The sequence below is a fragment of the Natrix helvetica genome (assembly GCF_964273705.1).
Source record: "Natrix helvetica genome assembly, chromosome: 1".
Taxonomy (NCBI): Eukaryota; Metazoa; Chordata; class Lepidosauria; order Squamata; family Natricidae; genus Natrix; species Natrix helvetica.
The window spans coordinates 252619436-252639281 of NC_138548.1; the positions used below are offsets into that span (position 1 = coordinate 252619436).

At 37.3% G+C, this 19846-nt stretch overlaps 1 protein-coding gene across 6 annotated transcripts in view; it reads right to left on the minus strand.

The window, feature by feature from the left end:
* MYOCD (myocardin) overlaps positions 1–19846 on the minus strand; it is a 161295-nt gene that overhangs the window by 128240 nt on the left and 13209 nt on the right. For 3 of the 6 annotated variants that reach the window (XM_081935057.1, XM_081935049.1, XM_081935056.1), the window contains exon 2: positions 7170–7391. The exons of 2 other annotated variants lie outside the window; for them this stretch is intronic. In XM_081935057.1, coding sequence (XP_081791183.1) covers positions 7170–7311 — 142 coding nt within the window. In that variant the 5' untranslated portion in view covers positions 7312–7391. Of the gene's footprint in view, positions 1–7169; positions 7392–19846 lie in introns of those variants that run through there. One more of the 6 variants, XM_081935051.1, reaches the window with a different exon arrangement.

Sequence of the window (19846 nt, forward strand, 5' to 3'; positions counted from 1 at the left end):
AAAGCACAATCTGACTCCACAATAATAAGAAGCATACTAACCACACGGAAGATTTACATTGGGACACACACATACGATAGAAGGTGCTGATCTAGAAAATCAACCTTGTGGGATTCTAATAAGATCATGGCTCTAGAACTCTGTGATAATTATAGATTACTGGTAGGTTGGACAACTGTGTTGCCATTTTAAAATTGATTACCTTAAATACAAAGGTAGTATCCTTAGAGCATGTATGGACATGTAGTGTCCATACATGCTCTCTGGATTTAATTACAAGTTTCCTCAAAACTTCATAGTTTAAGCAGAACTAAATGCTTTCTTAATTTGTTTGCTAGGGACGAAAAGGTACATTATGTTCTTTGTCCCAACTGGCAACCCAACAAAGCTGAGCAATAAAAAGCTTGATTTGTATAATAAATTGTGCTACAATCTAGTACTTAGGCATAAGGTCCTTGAAAACATGTAACCTTTTCTGCACATTTCACTAAACTCAAACCAGATGAACATTTATAGTTCCTCATCTTTCATTCAGTGGCTCAGAGCATCAGCAGTTGGAAGGATTGGTCCCACATAAATATCTGCCATTTCTTCAAGTAGTTCAGAAGAACCTTTTGTCTCACTAAAACTGCACTAGGTAGAGTAATCTGAAAAATTCTATATTGGAAGTTATGTTGGTAATGTATAAACCTCATCCTAGTGGCTACTCCATTCTGGCACTATGGTACTGGCTTGGAATGGAACTATCCATAGGAAGCAAGCATGCTGGTCCTTCCATAATGTAAGACAGACAGACAGACAGACAGACAGACAGACAGACAGACAGACAGACAGACAGACAGACAGACAGACAGACACATACACATTGTGTTTGTGCTGATAAATAAATAAACACAACACAAATGTAACAAAGGAAACATTAAAAATATGGTTTTCTGCCTGGATGGTCTCCTGGAGTGAGCCAAAGGACAGAAAAGGGAAGCAGAGTGTTCCCTCCCATAGTTGGGCATACCAGGGTTTGTGACACAATATACATACACACATACATACATACATACATACATACATACATACATACATACATACATATTTGTCTTACATTATGGAATACATTATGTATGTATGTGTGTGTGTGTGTGTCTGTGTATGTATATAGATAGATATATAGATATATAGATATATAGATATATAGATATATAGATATATAGATATATAGATATATAGATATATAGATATATAGATATATAGATATATAGATATATAGATATATATAGATTTTCATGGGTGTAGGTATGCTGGTTTTGTTGTATTCGGGTCTTTTCCCATGTAGGATTGAGATTGTCTTGGCAACGTTTCAGCAAGATCTCACTTGCCATCTTCAGGCTTGGGCTTAAAATGGGATCGGAGCTGCCGTCTTTCTGTAAATCTTGGTGGAAGGGATGGGGTGCTGGCTTTGTTTCAGTAAGTGGAATGATTGGTTGTGTGGTTGTATCATGATTGGTAGATTGGTGCTGATTGGTGCTGGCTGTGTGTGCATTGTTGTTTTGTATTGTAATGGCCTGGGTCGTGGGTGGTGTTCGTTTGTTGACTAGGGCTGGTTTCCAGATGTTTGGTAGGTGGGAGGTATCATCACATTTATTCATGTTGTGGGGGTGTTTCTCTATTTCGATGGCTTCCATAATTATTCTCTTGTTGAGGTGTTCTGTTTTGGAGATTAAGTTGATTTCATGTCCTGTAGCTTTAAGGTACTGGAAAAGGGAGTTTTTTATTTTTTTCTTACTGCGTTCTTGTGTTCTGTGATGCGTACATTTATTCTCCTGTTTGTTTGTCCTATATATGTTGCCGGGCAGAGTATGCATAGTATTTCGTAGACTCCTTGGTTTTCTAGCTGGATTTTGTCTTTGGGGTTTCTTAAGATGTTGGCTATTTTTTGGTCAGTGGTGAAGGCTGTCTTGATATTGTGCTTGTGGAGAATTTTGCTGATTTTATCTGTGGTGCCTTTGATGTAAGGGAGGAGGGCGATGCCATTGTCCTGTTCTGTGTCTTGGCTATTTGGGGGAGTGTCCTTTTGGATTAGGTTGGTGATTGTTTTTCTTTGGAATCCGTTGGAGATTAATACATTTGTGAGTTTGTGTAATTCAATTTTCAAGTGGTCTTTGTCGGCTAGGCGTTTGGTTCTGGAGATGAGGGTCTTGGCTACAGAGTTGATCTGTGCAGGGTGGTGATGGGATTGTGCATTTAAGTAGCAGTTGGTGTGTGTTTTTTCTGGTAGATGGTGTGTCCTAGGGAGCCATTGTGTTTTTTGTAGATTAGGACATCCAGAAAGGGAAGTTGGTTGTTTGCTTCTATTTCCATGGTGAATTGTATTTTGGGGTGTAGGCTGTTGAGATGTGTGAGGAAGTTGTCCAGTTTTTCTTTCCCGTGTGGCCAAATCATGAAAGTGTCATCAACATATCTAAGCCAGAGTTTGGGTTTGTGTTCAGATTTGTCTAAGGCGTTGGTTTCAAAATGTTCCATGTATAAGTTTGCAATTTGGTGAGAAGGGTGATCCCATGGGTGCTCCTTTTATCTGTTTGTATCTTTGTCCATAATGGAGAGAAATCTTCCAGATGCCCCAAGCTCTATGGCCTCCCCAAGATACACAAAGAAGGGATACCACTCAGACCCATAGTCAGCTCCATAGGCTCACCTCTACAGAATCTTGCCAAATTCCTCGCCAAACAACCCTATGCAGAATCCATCACCTCACACATACAAAACTCACTCCACTTCATAGAAACAATAAAGAAACAAAACCTACAACCCAGCGACCTACTCGTGAGTTTCGATGTCATATCCCTCTTCACTCAGGTGCCTATAAAAGAAGCCTTGACAGCCATCCAGAACAAACACAACCCCCCTAAACACATCCTGGACCTGACCAACCACTGCCTAACCAAGCATCATCCATAATGGACAAAGATACAAACAGATAGAAGGAGCACCCATGGGATCCCCCCTCTCACCTGTCATTGCAAACTTCTACAAAATACCATGCAAAATCTGCCCGGCAACATATATAGGACAAACAAACAGGAGAATAAATGCAGACACCACAGAATATATATATATATATATATATATATATATATATATATATATATATATATATATATATATATATATATATATATATATATATATATATATATATATATATATATATAATTGTATTTGTACTGATAAATAAATAAAGGGAGACTAGTATAGATCTATTTCGAGCTAATTAGCTCTCATCAGCTAGCCATACCCTTACTGGGATTTGAACCTGGGCTGTATTATATCTTAGGCAGAAGTCTTAGCCACTAAGCCTTCCTCCCATATTTGGGCATACAAGGGGTTGTAACACACACACACACACATACATACATACATACATACATACATACATACATACATACATACATACATACATACATACATATATATATATATATATATATATATATATATATTTTCGTAGATTTTCACGGGTGTAGGTATGCTGGTTTTGTTGTATTCGGGTCTTTTCCCGTGTAAGGTTGAGATTGTCTTTGCAACGTTTCGGCAGGATCACACCTGCCATCTTCAAGCTGTGGGCTTAAAATGGGAACGGAGCTGCCGTCTTTCTGTAAGTCTTGGTGGGAGGGGATGGGGTGGTGGCTTTGTTTCAGTAATTGGAATGATTGGTTGTGTGGTTGTATCATGATTGGTAGATTGGTGCTGATTGGTGCAGGTTGTGTGTGCATTGTTGTTTTGCATTTTAACGGCTTGGGTGGTGGGTGGTGTTCGTTTGTTGGCTAGGGCTGGTTTCCAGATGTTTGGTAGGCGGGAGGTATCATCACCTTTGTTCATGCTGTGGGGGTGTTTCTCTATTTCGATGGCTTCCATGATTATTCTCTTGTGGAGGTGTTCTGTTTTGGAGATTAACCTGGCTCCTTCAAAGTTGATTTCGTGTCCTGTAGCTTTAAGGTGCTGGAAAAGGGAAGAAGTTTTTTCTTTTTTTCTTACTGCATTTTTGTGTTCTGTGATGCGTGCATTTATTCTCCTGTTTGTTTGTCCTATGTATATTGCTGGGCAGATTTTGCATGGTATTTCGTAGACTCCTTGGTTTTCTAGCTGGATTTTGTCTTTGGGGTTTCTTAAGATGTTGGCTATTTTTTGGTCAGTGGTGAAGGCTGTCTTGATATTGTGCTTGTGGAGAATTTTGCTGATTTTATCTGTGGTGCCTTTGATGTAAGGGAGGAGGGCGATGCCATTTTCCTGTTCTGTATCTTGGTTTTTTGGGGGAGTCTCCTTTTGGATTAGGTTGGTGATTGTTTTTCTTTGGAATCCATTGGAGATTAATACATTTGTGAGTTTGTGTAATTCAGTTTTCAGGTGGTCTTTGTCGGCTAGGCGTTTGGTTCTGGAGATGAGGGTCTTGGCTACAGAGTTGATCTGTGCAAGGTGGTGATGGGATTGTGCATTTAAATAACGGTTGGTGTGTGTTTTTTTCTGGTAGATGGTGTGTCCTAGGGAGCCATTGTGTTTTTTGTAGATTAGGACATCCAGAAAGGGAAGTTGGTTGTTTGCTTCTATTTCCATGGTGAATTGTATTTTGGGGTGTAGGTTGTTGAGATGTGTGAGGAAGTTGTCCAGTTTTTCTTTTCCATGTGGCCAAATCACGAAAGTGTCATCAACATATCTAAGCCAGAGTTTGGGTTTGTGTTCAGATTTGTCTACATGGAACATTTTGAAACCAATGCCTTAGACAAATATATATATCAAGACATACATCCTATTGGATTCAGTTGGTTTTATAGCTGAGAACATATGTCTAAAATTTCCAACTGAAATGAATGCAAAGTTGGATTTTCTATATCCTTGCTTATTATAGCCATTATGCATTCCATTTTTAATATACATGTTTATGTATTTATATATGTGTTTATATATGTTTATATACACATATATCATATCATTGCAATGTTTATGGAATGTAAAAACCCAACACACTAGACAGCAACTCAGATGAATAACTCTGGCCATGGGTAATTGAAGCTTTAATCCAGCAAACCTCAGAAAGCATATTTGTATGTCACCTTGTCAAGCAGGGATTGGGCTGGAGGACCTCCAAAGTTCCTTCCAATTCTGTTGTTCTGTTACTCTGATGAAACAAACATTCCCTCTTATCTTTATCTTATCCATAATTCTGTGAATTATATTGTATACATTTACACACAATTAAGAAACAGTTGGTGCTTTATGTGTTATATTATTTTTAATATATTGTTAAAAGATTATTTATTTATTAGATTTTCAACCTATTTTAATTTTCGTCAGTACATACCTGATACTCCCACCTCTTATTTTTCCCTACAGCAACACTGTGAGGTAGTTTTGATTGAGAGAGAGTATTTAGCCCAAAGTCATTCAGCTGGCTTTCATATCATAAGGAAGACTATAATTCACAGCATCCAGGTAATATATCACCTTGGACATTGCATGAAACTAGCTCTCAATCAATATGCTGTATCATACTTGCTAATAATCCAAATCAATTAAGGTTATTTAAGCCAACAAATTAAAATAATCAAACAAGAATTACTAAAAGAATGCCACAATAAGAAACTAGAAAAATGAAATAAATAAATAAAAATGACCAAAAGAAAAAGAAATCATCAGACAGCTGCTACTTAGTTGCTGCTAAAAGATCAAGCTTTTACCAAAGAACAAAGAGTAGGAGAATAATTGGACTGACTGGGTTCTCCTCAATACAACTTCCAAAAGACAGGAGTCAAAACAAAGAGCCCTGTTGAACATTTCTATGATCAGTTGTCTCTCTTTAGCCAGTCTGGGAATGAATCATTCAATTCTGAATAGAAAAACAAATTAAGAAAAATATACTAGAGCGAGTGGCCCTTATAGAGATCCTAGGCCACTTAAATTAAAAGCCAGCATCATGATACTGAGCCTAGAAGCAAATAAGTATAAAATGGAAACATATCAGAAACAGATGTAGATCTTTGCAGCTTGGCAACAGGATGCTGACACATTTATCTACATTTATGCTTATTCTCTGTACGAGCCGCCCCGTGTAAACAGTAATCCAGTCTAAAGATGACTAATGTACATCTTACTGTGGCCAGAAGGGCTATCTTCTCCAGGAACAGAAATCTTATGCTTGTAAAAAATGCTTAAAGCCATCTCCAGCACCTGATCACCTAAAAACAGCACTAACGCAAGCAGCAGCCACAAGCTACAAACTTGAATTTTAATGAGGAATTCAATCCCCATATGTACCTCTAACTCTGGGTTGGCTAATGCCCCATCTAATAATATTTCAACCTTATCTGTATTACAATTCAGCTTATTTTCCTGCATCCACTCCCCTCTTGCTATCAAACATCAAGTTCAAGTTTTCGGTCATTCCCTAGGATTTCATTCAAAATGAGACAGAGAACAGTCTCCTCGGATTTAGTTTCCAGATAACATCAGGCAATGGTTGTTGTAGAATGCACGAAGTACAGCATCCTGTAGCATAATGGCCAAGGGGTTGAATAGTCAATGCACTGAATCATATTCCAGAGCCTTCCACCATAAGATCACTGGATTCATTCTAAATAGTTAATATGATGCCACTGAAGAACTAGCGCTGTGAAGCACATTAGATGACACCATGTTTTGAAAGTACTGAAATTGGAATCCAGGAGATGTAGCTGAAACAGATTCCTCTTTTCCCATTTCATTAGGGCAGATCATTTACTAAGAGGATAAGACATGGGGTGTTTGGGGCAACAATCTCCAAAATGAGTAGCATTGACTGCACTCCTTGAGGCTTATGGAAAGGATAGGGATAAAGGATAGGGATAAAGTTACTAAACACTGCAGAGTGATCCATGACATGATCCATGAATATAAGTAGAAAAAGAAGTAAATCATCATCATCATGAATTTGAGGCAAATTAACATTATTCAAGGTTTCTTTTTCTTCTCTGTTCTAACTCTCTTTCCAGAACCTTGCTGTGCTATTTTTATTAACAAAGAACTTCAATAGCAACATTCCTAAAGTGACAGGTTACTTCCCCATAATTGTGTGTAAATAATTGGCTACCATAGTTATGGTTAACCTCTCTCCTTTTCTCTAGTATTTTTGGAAAAGAACTCACCATTCTTCCTCTCAGCAAATGTAGTGACCCGGATAGAAGAGTCTCTTACTTCGCTGAAACCACTGTCTTTGTGAAACACTCCTGCACTTCCACCAACCACATTTTCCGGGGCTAGCAGCCCCTGCTTCACCACAGAACTCATCACCAAGCCTGAAGAGATTTAGACAAACTCCTCTGTTCTCTGCTTTGAAAGTTCAGTGCTTCCCAAGAGCCAGCAAAGAGCTGTAAGCAGAAAAGTAATAAATTACAAGACATGGCACTGGGGAAGGGAAACAATGTAAGAAAAAATTGTTGTAGGGAAATTATGGTATAGTAAGAAGCTAATCAAGGAAAGAAGCAATCCTGGAATTAAGGAGAAATTTCCTAGCAGTAAGAACAATCAACCAGTGGAACAGCTTGCTTTCAGAAGTTCTTTATCATTGGAGTTTGTTAAGAAGAGACTGGACAGTCACTTGCCTGAAATGATTTGACTAGAAGACCTCCAAGGTCTCTTCCAGTTCTAGTCTGATTGATTGAAGTACTGCTTCTTCTGTTGCCTTGAAACATGGGAGTTACCCATGGCAAAGACTTCACTTGCATCTTAATTTGCTTCAGCAGTAAATAGTTTTGGCTCCTGCTTCTTCTACTTATCTTTGGGAATTGCCAGAACTCACAGTCTTGGTTTTTGTGTAAGAAAAGGCTTATTAGTAATCAAATGTTGCAGTAACTAAAGATTCACATCTGATAGTCATATCAATGTATCCCTTTTATTACATTTTATTGGATATACTAAAGTAGCAATAATAGGCCTGTAGTAGGTAGTTGAGACAAAGAAATATTATCCAAGGCTTTGTTTTTCATTATTCTATCTATTCTTCCCATGAACCCTACCAAAATTCTTACATGGAGTTGAGATCTAGGCCAGCAGAATACTCTTCTCACTTCATTACATGCAGGTACAAAATTCTGGTTCATCAATTCTAAATCAGAGCTTTTAGGGATGCAAGGGTAATATGACTCAGAATGTCTTACTACAAAGCAATTTGTAATGTACTAGAATTACAACAGAAAAACAAAAGCCAAAATATACAATACATTATAAATAGAAATCATAGATATAGTAGTATTAAAAAAAAACATTTCTCAGGAAACACTTATCTTGAACAGAAAAAATTCACCAATCAGAAATAGCTTTTCTGATAAGAATTTGTGTACATTTGACAACAAGGAGAATATTTTAGAAAGTGTTTTCGCAGACAAAGATATTCTACAATTTTAGGGCAATCACTAAGAAAGCTCTACTCCAAACCTAGGTTTCATCTTAGACAAACACAGTGAAAAGACTTTTCATGTATACTTGCTATTATTAACTTATAATTTTTACATTCATGTAAAGCCTGCCCAATTTTTCTTTAAAAAAAATGTATCAATGATTATTAGATACCTAGCTCATATTTTCTATTTTATGTTCACACCCAAAAGCGGAAACATTGTTAACCAATGGCCAATGAGGGTGGGGGAACCCATCTTGTTTCAAACATATCCATCATTATGATCCATGCAAAGGGATAAAATTATAATAATGAGATAATTATCAGACATGTAGGGCCAACGTATCATATAGGTCCAATGTAGCTGAATACTTTAGCTCTTTATGAGGACAGGTTTGTATACAGATATCTGAATGAACACACTGCATACTTTATACTCATCTTCATTTTCTTGGATTTAGAAAGATTCTCACAATGAATACAAACAGGTACTTTACCTCCTGATTACAGGGAACCACACGGGAAATCACTCTCTTGCTTCTCAACCACATTAAAGCACTACAAAATGCTTCAGTTAGGAATGCCATAATTCTTATCCCATTTGTTGTTGTAAGTCATGTCCGACCCATCGCAACCCCATGGACAACGTTCTTCCAGGCCTTCTTGTTCTCTACCATCCTCTGGAGCCCTTTTAAGCTCATGCCTGCTGCTTCAGTAACTCCTCCAGACACCTCATTCTCTGTCTTCCCCTTCTTCTTTTGCCCTCAGTCTTTCCCAGGCTCTTCTCCAATGAGTCCTTCCTTCTCATTAGGTGGCCAAAGTATTTGAGTTTCATCTTCAGAATCTGGCCTTCTAAAGAGCCAGTCAGGTTAGATTGTGCAAAAAAAAAGTTTCAGGATGTATAGAGGCATATTGAAGTGTACCTATGGATTTACAGTACCCATGTTATTGTATAGATGTCCAGGTAAAGGAAAAGAATTTGTTGCTTTGTTGCTTTTTTTTTTTTTTTTTTTTTTGTTAAAGTGGGCATAGCAGTACTCCTTTAATAATGCTCCCCAGTTCTGCAAGGCAACTTATGCATATTGTTGCAAATTTGTGATTTAGGTTTTCATGAATATAACTTTGGTATGTTGTGTATCCAAAGAATGGAAATCCATCTACAGCTGTGTACACAACAAGCAAAATCCTCTCTCTCTTTCTGTAATTAATAAGCAGCAAAGAACAAGCAATAACTGTTTACTCTTGGCTTTTTAAATATTCATCTTTCTGAGCATTTTAGAGCTCTTGATGCGATGTATCTTTCCAAGAGAAAGTCGGCGATGACAGGACAATCCAGGAAACTGCCTCTGCGTCCTCCCCCCTCCCACTCTCCTGAAAATAATGAATGTTTCTGTGGCTGAACATTAAATCTTTGATGAATTAGGCCAGGGCTTTGGTGACGTCTCTGCTGAACTGATATGACAGTTTTATATGGATTATGATTATTTATGTTTGTGAAAAATAGCGAACTCGAGCCAGCAAGTTACTGTCGAAGCTTGGAGACCACCAGCATCGGCGCTCCTCATGAAGGCCTTTTATATTAGGAAAGTAAGATCATTCCAAGATTTCGACCATGTGTAACATTTTCATTTTCACTAACTGCAGTCCATAGACCTTCAGTGAATGTCTGAAGGGCAGGATGTGCCCATAGAGACGCCTGCTCTCACAGCACACCCTGGTAGCATGAGCTTGTTGGGTTTTTCTCCCCCCCCTCTTCTCTCCCCATGTTAGATTTGGCCTGAAAACATTCCACCCTGTTCCCTCACTTCAGCTTGAACTCAACATATTTACAAAGCTTAAGCATACTTGCTAGCCTCCAAAAGCATCTCCATCATACCCGGCTGCCAGCATATAAATTGCAAGACTATACACAGAACAGGACGTGTCCTGTCTCTTCTCGGCCTATAAATATTAAGTCCCATAAAGTCTTATTAGAGTGGTAGCTTTACATGGGCTCTCGCAAGCAAGATGAAATCTACTGAGTCAAAGTGGCAGACAACTCTCTTCCAGGGTTTCTGATCCTGCTTAATACCAAGACGTACAGAGAGGCTATAAATGTTTGAAATACTGCAAGGACGAAAGGTCTTTTCAGCAAGAGTTCAAAATGACAGTGTTGCCGCAAGAAAGGCAACACCGTCAGAGTATTGGCATGGTACCCTAAGCAGTGTCATAAAAATAAATAAATCCTACAATGACATGGAAATATATAATCATCTTGCAGGTATTTGAAATGAAAGCCAAGACTGCTTTACAGATACGTAGCGATTATGATGCAAACCCAAGTTACGCAAAGGAAAGCATTTAAACATTGAAGAAGGGAATCCTGCAAAATGTGATTGTCTTGTTCGGTGTCCTTACACAGCATAGCCTATCCAACTCCTTTCTTCCATCCACCTGTTTTTTTCTCCATGTTTACTTTATTAAATTCATTTGCTGGCCATCTCACCCTGAGACAACTCTGGGTGGCTTACAACATTAAAAGCTATGAAACCATAAACATAAATATTTCTAAAGACAATAATAAAATAGATTATAATTAAGAGTAAAGGAGGACCCCCACATTGTGCACTGAGTCTTTCTGGGGCAGTGCAGCATCAACAATGGCATACTCCTAGAACCAGAAATCTCACAAACCCCAAGCCACTCCATCTTGCTGTCTTGTTGATCCTATCCAGATCCTCACAGCCTCCAGACACTGGGATAAGCCAGGGCCTTAGATGTATTATCCAACATCATCAGCATACTGATGCAGGGGTGAAATGCTCTGAAGTCTGCTACCAGTTTGCTTCATGCCCATGCGCACCAAGCACATGCTTTGAGTGCAAGCGCACCTCAGGTGGTGATCGTCAGAACTATCGGTTTGCCCAAACTGGTAATAAAAAAATGCTACCGGTTCAGGTGAACCAGTAGTTCTGACGATCAGTTGTGCGACAATCAGCTGTGCCGCGTGATTTCTAAATTGCACCGCACAGCTAATCGTCGGAACCAAACCGGTAGAAAAAAATGCTACTGGTTTGCCTGAACCGGTAGTATTTTTTTTAACTACCAGTTCAGACGAACCGGTAGTATTTTTTACTATCAGTTCAGGCAAACCAGTCCGAACCAGTAGCATTTCACCCCATACTGATGATATCTCACTCCATGGTGAGAGTCTTGTGGTAGTTTCACATGACATTTTATAGAGCAAAGGCTGATTTAGGAAATCTTTCAGCTTCCCTTCATTTTTTTTGTCCATCTTTTTTTAAGCAAGGTGAAAAAAATAACAAAAGGAAGGTTTAAAAAATGCCACAGTTGAATAACTGAAAACAATCCTGGTCCTTGAGAGCCAAGGAGTCTCTCTTTTTTGTGGGGGAGGGAGAGAATGAGGGAGAAAACCACCGTAGAAAGTCTTCATGTAGAAACTGCTACAGATATTCATACAGATAATGGCTAAAGTAATGAAAAAGGGTTCAGGAAATCTGGGTTATTTTAAAATAACTCTTTGATATAATCAACAATTTGAGAGGACAGAGCAAGTGAAAAGCTGTAAGTCTTTAAAATGTTCCAAAAAGTCCCACACCCAAACTGACTGCCAGTAGACCCCCCCCCCCATCCTAACAAGTAGGATATACCATAGCGAAACACTACCAATATTAGTCACTATCCACTAGATTAATGTCTTAATATCACACATACACATACACACATATGTATATGTGTGTATTTGTATCTATTTATATCTATATATCTATTGGCATCTATATCATCTATCTAAAGTATGATTGTGATCAGGAAGATAAATCGCCTTCAAGTTAATATCATCAATTACATATTGCAACATGTATTACCCAATTTAGACCACCCAATGAGTTCCCACTTAAAGAAGTAAAATTTGAATTCAGGCCTGATTCCTGAATCAGCTTTGCATAAACTGTTTGAGGTTTATATTAACTTTTGTCTGGGATAAATTCTCTCTTGCAGTATCGGATTTTATCGGAGGTTGATTACAGTCTTCTTTGTTTTAAGAAATAAAGCTGTCTCAGCTTCAGAGTATTTAATTTCTCCATCTTTTCTCATCAGATTTGGAGGTGAGTTATTGTAAAATCAGCAGCTCATTGTGAGCAGGAAGAGCTGTGAAAGCATGTTCAGGTTCATCCATATCCCTGCCCTACTGTTTCTAAAAAGCCTGGGAGGACATACTCGACACATAAAATTTCAATTATATGCACATATTTTGTTTTTAGCTCAATCACAAGATTTTCCTAGCAATAAATCCCATGTGGAAAATACCGGTTTTTACATGAAAAATTCAAGAATAAAAGTGTGTCCACGGCTAAAGAAATTATACATTATAGATATATATGGAGTGACCAACTTTTCTGGATCAAGAAGCCACATTAGACCTTTGTGATAACTGCTAAGGGAAGCACTCTCCAAAAAGCATTAATTGATATTACATCAAATTTCAATTTAATATTACACACAGTTAAATATAATTTAAATCAATTAAAGAGTTAAAATTATTATTTCCATGTGTTTAGTACAGGTAGTCCTTATTTAGTGACTGTCTCAGAGAGCAATTGTTCACAATTACAAGACTGATGAAAAAGTAACTTTGGGACCAATGGCCACACTTATGACCTTCAAATCATATCTCTCTGTGACATGTTTGCCATTATATTCAGTTATTATGTACTGTCCTGTGACTGACCCTTTTTTTTTCTTTTTTCTTTCCCCCTGCAGAGTGCAGTGATTTTCTAAACCAAGGGTGTCAAACTCGCATTGTCACGGCAGTGTCATCCCCCCTTTGCTAAACTGGGCTTGGGCATGACCAGTCTGTGACACATCCGCGAGTGTGACAGCCCTGGTCTTAACAAAGTATCTCTTCCTGATCTGCTGCTTTTCTTCCTAGATTGTCCCTAAGAGTACTTTTAGGTAAAAAGGGCAAGTTAACAAGCTCAGCTGTGACCTTAATCAGTTGACTAGAGGTGTTCAGCAAAGTAGCAGCTGCTGCCTGAAATTGACAAGATCCAAATCAATTTCACACTAAAGGTTTTTGTTTGCATCCTAAGTAGCTGGTGACTTGAAACCTCCAGCATCCTAAGGCAAACAGCTAGCACCAGTATATTCCTTTTAATGTGTATTCCCTATTGTGTGCACACTTAGTTTCTTAAAATCCCTTCCTCTCCAGTGTAAATAAAAAAGTAATTCCCTTCTTGCTAATTATTCCAGTGCTGAAATGAGCATTCTGATGGGCAGGGCAGAAGGGAGAAAGGGACTATAAGATTTGCCCTTTTACTCGGCTTACTCATGTGTCAAGATTCAGAAACCTTCCCACCTATATAGGCTCACCCATGTAGGCTGTTTAAGATCACATCCTTCTGTAAAGTAAAGCAAGCTAAAGTAAAATTCTAAGCACAGTGATATGATTTTTCACTTGGTGATTGCCTCTCTTAACAACAGGAATGCTGGTCCCAATTGTAGCTGCTAATCAAGAACTACCTGTAATCATCTTTTGTTAATATACAAGCTAGTTTACAAGGGCTCTGGGGTTTGAGCACCCCTGTTGTGCACTGGTGGTGCTATTACTTCTTTTTTATTTATTATAAATAATCTGGATATTCTGATGATTGCTACACAGGAAGTTCTACTCTGTATTTGAAGAACATGGGGACCTACATAATCTAAATCTCATTTCAAAAATTTAAAAACTCAATCTATATACCAAACTAGATTCCAGTGATTTGTTACAAGAAATTGTTGGTATCATAACAACAGTAGGGTTTTATTCCAAGAAATGATGCATTTTAGTGATTTTTTTTGCTTTTTTTTTTGCTTTGCTTCTTTGTGACTGCTAGAACCATATAGATGGGGAAAAGTAATAACCGACCAGTCTCGGGGACAGATCAGATGAAAGCACGTTTTACTAACACTGATTCTTCCAATTTTTGCCTTTGCTTCTGTGCATTGAAACTTTCTGCCTTTGTCCACTCTCAAATGGAAACTTCTTGAGCTATTTAGGAATGGTAAGCACCACCACTAATGAATATACATATTTAAAATCTGTCCTTAGCTGCAAGCTGAAAATATGCATTGCAGATTCATTTTTCTTTAAAAAGTATGGTTGGTCAGACCATTGTTAACAAAATTGATGATTGAAGAACCCATTATATTTCCTTTGCAGATTTAAAGTCTAAATAGTCACTTCCTCCAGAAGCTGAGTATGCATATTTACAACTAGCACAGCTTACAAAATTGTTCAGATGCTTGTAAAACAACCTGAAATATTTCAGATTTTTAAAGGGAAAAAAAGGATACATTGCCCGAACCACTATTCTTTGTGGTTGAAAATTTGTGCACTGATTGTGGAAAACTAGTGCACTGCTGTTTCTGAGTCTATTGTGAGAAAGCAAATGTTCTCTTAGGCTACCTTCTTGCAGCCTAGCGTTTGTTTATTTATTTTTCTTATTTCTAAACCAAGTGAGTCATTTGTTCGTGACATAAATTAAACAACACTGATTTCCAGATCCACACTGCTACTGAAAAAGTAATAAAAAGAGAAAGAAAATACATGGTCCCCATCCCCCACACAACTTTCTCACTTCCTTCTCACCAAGGGTATCAAGTACAAAGGAAAGTGTTGACAGAAGAAGTTGCTATATTTCCTTTTGGTTCTGTCCTGCAATCAGGATATAGCTATTTTATAGAAGGTACTCCTCTATGTAAATTGTTGTCTATGTAAATTGCTAGGACATAAACATTTGAATTCAACCTCTATTGAAAGAACTTTCCAGTACCGGTACTCTAAAAAAAAATACTATAAAGAGGAAAAGCAGAGGATATCAGAAATTAACCAGCAATAATTAATGTACAGATAAGATTCTGGTACGGGCACAGATTACCTTCTTACAGAATTGTCCCATTATAGTCAAGTTAAATATACTCCTATTTCAATTGAATGGCTTAGTATAAAGGTATAGTCCTATATCCCTATTTATGTATTAATTATTATTTACACCCATGCAAAATTAAATTGCATAATTGATTGCATTTAACGACACCTAATTGGAGTTATAATGTTTAGGTAATTTAGATCATGCTTATTTTTTTCTAAGATGTATAGAAAGTAGCAATAGAGTTATGACAGTTTGTCATAAAACCACAAAAGTTGGCAGAGAAAAACCAGAAGATGAGAGAGAGTGAGAGAGGGGGGAAGGGAGAGGGAGGGAGAGGGAGCACTACATGGATGAAACTTATCGCATTCTTTGCATGTTTATTGTAGCATGTTTGGGTTCCTGGGATTCTGCTCAAAAGAATGTTGCTGATAAAACACATACGTATTTATTCTTTTTTAGCTGATGTTTATAGTGCAATAGACAGTAAGAGTTTTTCTGGATTGTCCTCCAAGGGGTTGAAATGCAGTGGAGGATATAGGCCAGACTTATATCCTCTACTGACAATAGTTCTAGAAAATGGCCAATCTGTTTAGCTATTATAATGTGCATGTGTTTAGAGGGGCTGAAAACTCAACGTTTTCAATTTAAAATATTTTTACTATATAAAATAATTAGGCTATAGTGCAATTTAAAATACTGTTAAAACTGTTATGCTTGTAATCATGATTATATCCTCTTTGCTTATTAGATAATAACTGACTGTTACTGACTGTGCGCGCTCACATTTGCGAACCTGTAGCAAAGGTAAGTTGATTTCACCCCTGCAGGCTGTTTTCTAATACAGTTGAAGATTCTTCTGTCGTAGACAGGCGGCCTACCCAGTACAAAATGCCATTGAATGCTTCTTTCTTCCTCCAATTTTTTTGTTTGAGTGTTTAATTACTTGGATTCTGAAAATTAGTAACCTGAGGTGATCTCTTTGCAAACAACAAAGAATCTTAAAGCTTCTTGCTAGATCAGTTTACTTGGATCCTCCTTTTTTTTAACCTATGGTGATTCCTCTGGCCTTCAACACTTGCTCATTTGACACTCATTTGTTCCATCACTAAAATGATCACCAAATATCTGTGTTAGAGTGTTATAGAATTTTTTAAAGCTATACAGTGTAGCCTAGAACCATACCTCCATGATTTATCTTGTAGAACATGACTTTATGGAGCACTCCTGATATATTTGCCTATTTGGTTCTGATTTATAATTATGTCTCTTTCGATCTGTTCCAAGATTATATTCAAGTCACCTTGCCTTGTTCGGTACTTGAATCTCTTTACCAATCTTAGATTTTCATATAATGAGACAGGTTTTGTCCATTCATTTTTTTAAAGGCATGAAAAGCCCAAATAAGAAGAATTTAAGAAATGAATCAGCTGAAGCTTGATCACTTTCAAAAGTATGTAAAGATGATAATTACATTTTAAAAAAACTAAGAATAAAAGTATGAAGAATGTTTCTGTCTGTAGTCTATAAATAAGGCCATTATTCTCTTGTTAATATCTGTGCAGAGTTGAGGGATATAATAGCTGCATTAGCCTTTTCCAGGAAAGATGGAAGAGCTGTATAGAACTTTATTTATTTGTTTGTGTGTTTGTTTGTTTGTTTGTTAAACATGTACAAGATAGCAAGTATAAATATGAACATTGACATGAACAAAGAAAATGAATACAAATAAATGGGGAGAGTAGGACAGGGATGGTAGGCATGCTGGTACGCTTATTCATGCCCCCTTTACGGGCCTCTAAGAAATGGGGTGAGGTCCATGGTAGACAGTTTAAAATTGAAGCTGTGAGGGTTTGAAGATGTATCAACGGAGTCAAGTAGAGCATTCCGGGCATTTACCACTCTGTTGCTAAAGTCGTATTTTCTACAATCGAGTTTGGAGTGGTTTACCTTGAGTTTTTATCAATTGTTTGCCCATGTATGTTGAAGCTGATGTAGTCATTATCAGGTAGGACATTGTAGCAGACAATTTTGTGTCCTGTGCTTAGATTTGACTGCAGGCAGCACAGTTCCAGATTGTCCAAGCCCAAAATTTTGAGCCTGGTGGTGTAAGGAATTCTATTGTGAGCAGAGGAATGGAAAACTCTTCTCATGAAATACCTCTGGACCTGCTCGATTGTGTTAATGTCTGATACACAGTGTGGATTCCAGGCAGATGAGTTGCATTTGAGAATTGGTCTGGCAAAGATTTTGTATGCCTTGGTTAGCAGTACTAACTTTTAAACAAGGCAGCGCCCTGACCAAGGGAAAACTTTCAGCTTTGTCATGACCTGAATGGGGGGTAGCCAAATCCTATCTACCGATAAGTTTTTATTAAAAAAATCCTATAACTTCCAGAGGTAAACAAATGGCCCTCAGGACACCTAAGAAGAATCCCTGCTGTTCTTCTGCCCCCCCCCCCCGAATTCTAGCTGCTGCTAAGGAAATTCCATTGTAGATTGTTTTTAGCCAAACAGAATTGCATGCTATTTAAACTCTTTTCAGGCATTAACAATTGAACATTCTAGCACTAAAAAATAATGTTCAATTATTTAAAAAAGAAAAAAAACCTGTGATATTTTCCACATGTTTGATTAGGTTATACAAATAGGTCTGAACCAGTGGTGGGATTCAAATTTTTTTACTTCCGCTTATGTGGGTGTGGCTTTGCGGGCATGGCATGGGAAGGATACTGCAAAAACCCCTTCCCTCCTCACTCCTGGGGAAGGTTACTGCAAAATTCCCACTCCCTTCCCACTCCTGGAGGAAGGATACTGCAAAATTCTCATTCCCTCCCCACCCCACCAACCTACTTTCCAGCTCCATTCTCCTTTTCAGGACAACAAAAGAAGATCGGCTGGGAGGCAGCAGGGCTGGTGCCAGCCTATTTGCTGGTTCTACGAACTGCTCAAAATTTCCGCTACTGGTTCTCCAGAACTATCAGAACTGGCTGAATACCACCTCTGCTCTGAACTGTTTTTGAAATAGTTAAATGATTTATTATATTACAAAAGGAGATATCTGGTAATGTAAAGATAGTAATCACTTAAATCGTTCTCTTGTTCTTTGTGTGTGTGTGTGTGTGTGTGTGTGTGTGTGTGTGTGTATTTATCATTATTTATTTATCAGTACAAATATAACACACACACACACACACACACACACACACACACACACACACACATATATATATATATATATATATATATATATATATATATATATAGTAGATTTTCACGGGTGTAGGTATGCTGGTTTTGTTGTATTCGGGTCTTTTCCCGTGTAGGATTGAGATTGACTTTTTAATTTAACTTCCCATTTTAAGACCAAGCCCGAAGATGGCAGGTGAGATCTTGCCGAAACGTTGCAAAGACAATCTCAATCCTACACGGGAAAAGACCCGAATACAACAAAACCAGTATATATATATATATATATATATATATATATATATATATATATATATATATGTATGTATGTATGTATGTATGTATGTATGTATGTATGTATGTATGTATGTATGTATGTATGTATGTATGTATGTATTTGTGTTACAACCCCTGGTATGACTAAATATGGGAGGAAGGTCACTACTCCCTCTTTCTGTCCTTGGCTTATCACAGAAGACCATGCAGGCAGAAAACCATATTTTTATTTTTACTGTTGCCTTTTTATATTTGTGTTGTAATTGTACTGATAAATAAATAAAGGGAGACTTATTTATCAGTACAATTACAACACACACACACACACACACACACACACACATATATATATATATATATGTTGTAATTGTACTGATAAATAAATAAATAAATAAATCAGTACAATAACAACACAAATATAAAAAGGCAACAGTAAAAATAAAAATATGGTTTTCTGCCTGCATGGTCTTCTGTGATAAGCCGAAGGACAGAAAGAGGGAGTAGTGACCTTCCTTCCATATTTGGTCATACCAGGAGTTGTAACACAAATATATATTTGTGTTACATACATACACACACACACACACACACACACACACACACACACACATATATATATATATATATGTTGTTATCATTATCCCTCCTTTATTTGACTGTGTCCTTTATCATAGCATTTTCCCCCCAATAAATAACTAAATTTAACTTAGTTCTTTTTTATTAACCTTTATATATAACCAAAAAAATTTCTAATCTTCCTTTCATAGGTACCATTCAATATTCATACCCAATTATTACTTATCATAGCAATGCTTATGTATACATTATTATCATTATCAATTATTTATTTAACTATATCTATTGTCACTAAATTTCACTAAGTTTAACTACTTTTAGATTATACCCTTTCATCTATCAACCTGTATCTTTCCAGTAGCAAAACAATCTCATGTCTTCTGCCATTTGTAGTATCAGTCCTCTAATCATCTCTTTAATCAAATTTGTATGGACTCCTCTTTGCAACTCATTGCTTATTAAGTCTCTCATGTAAT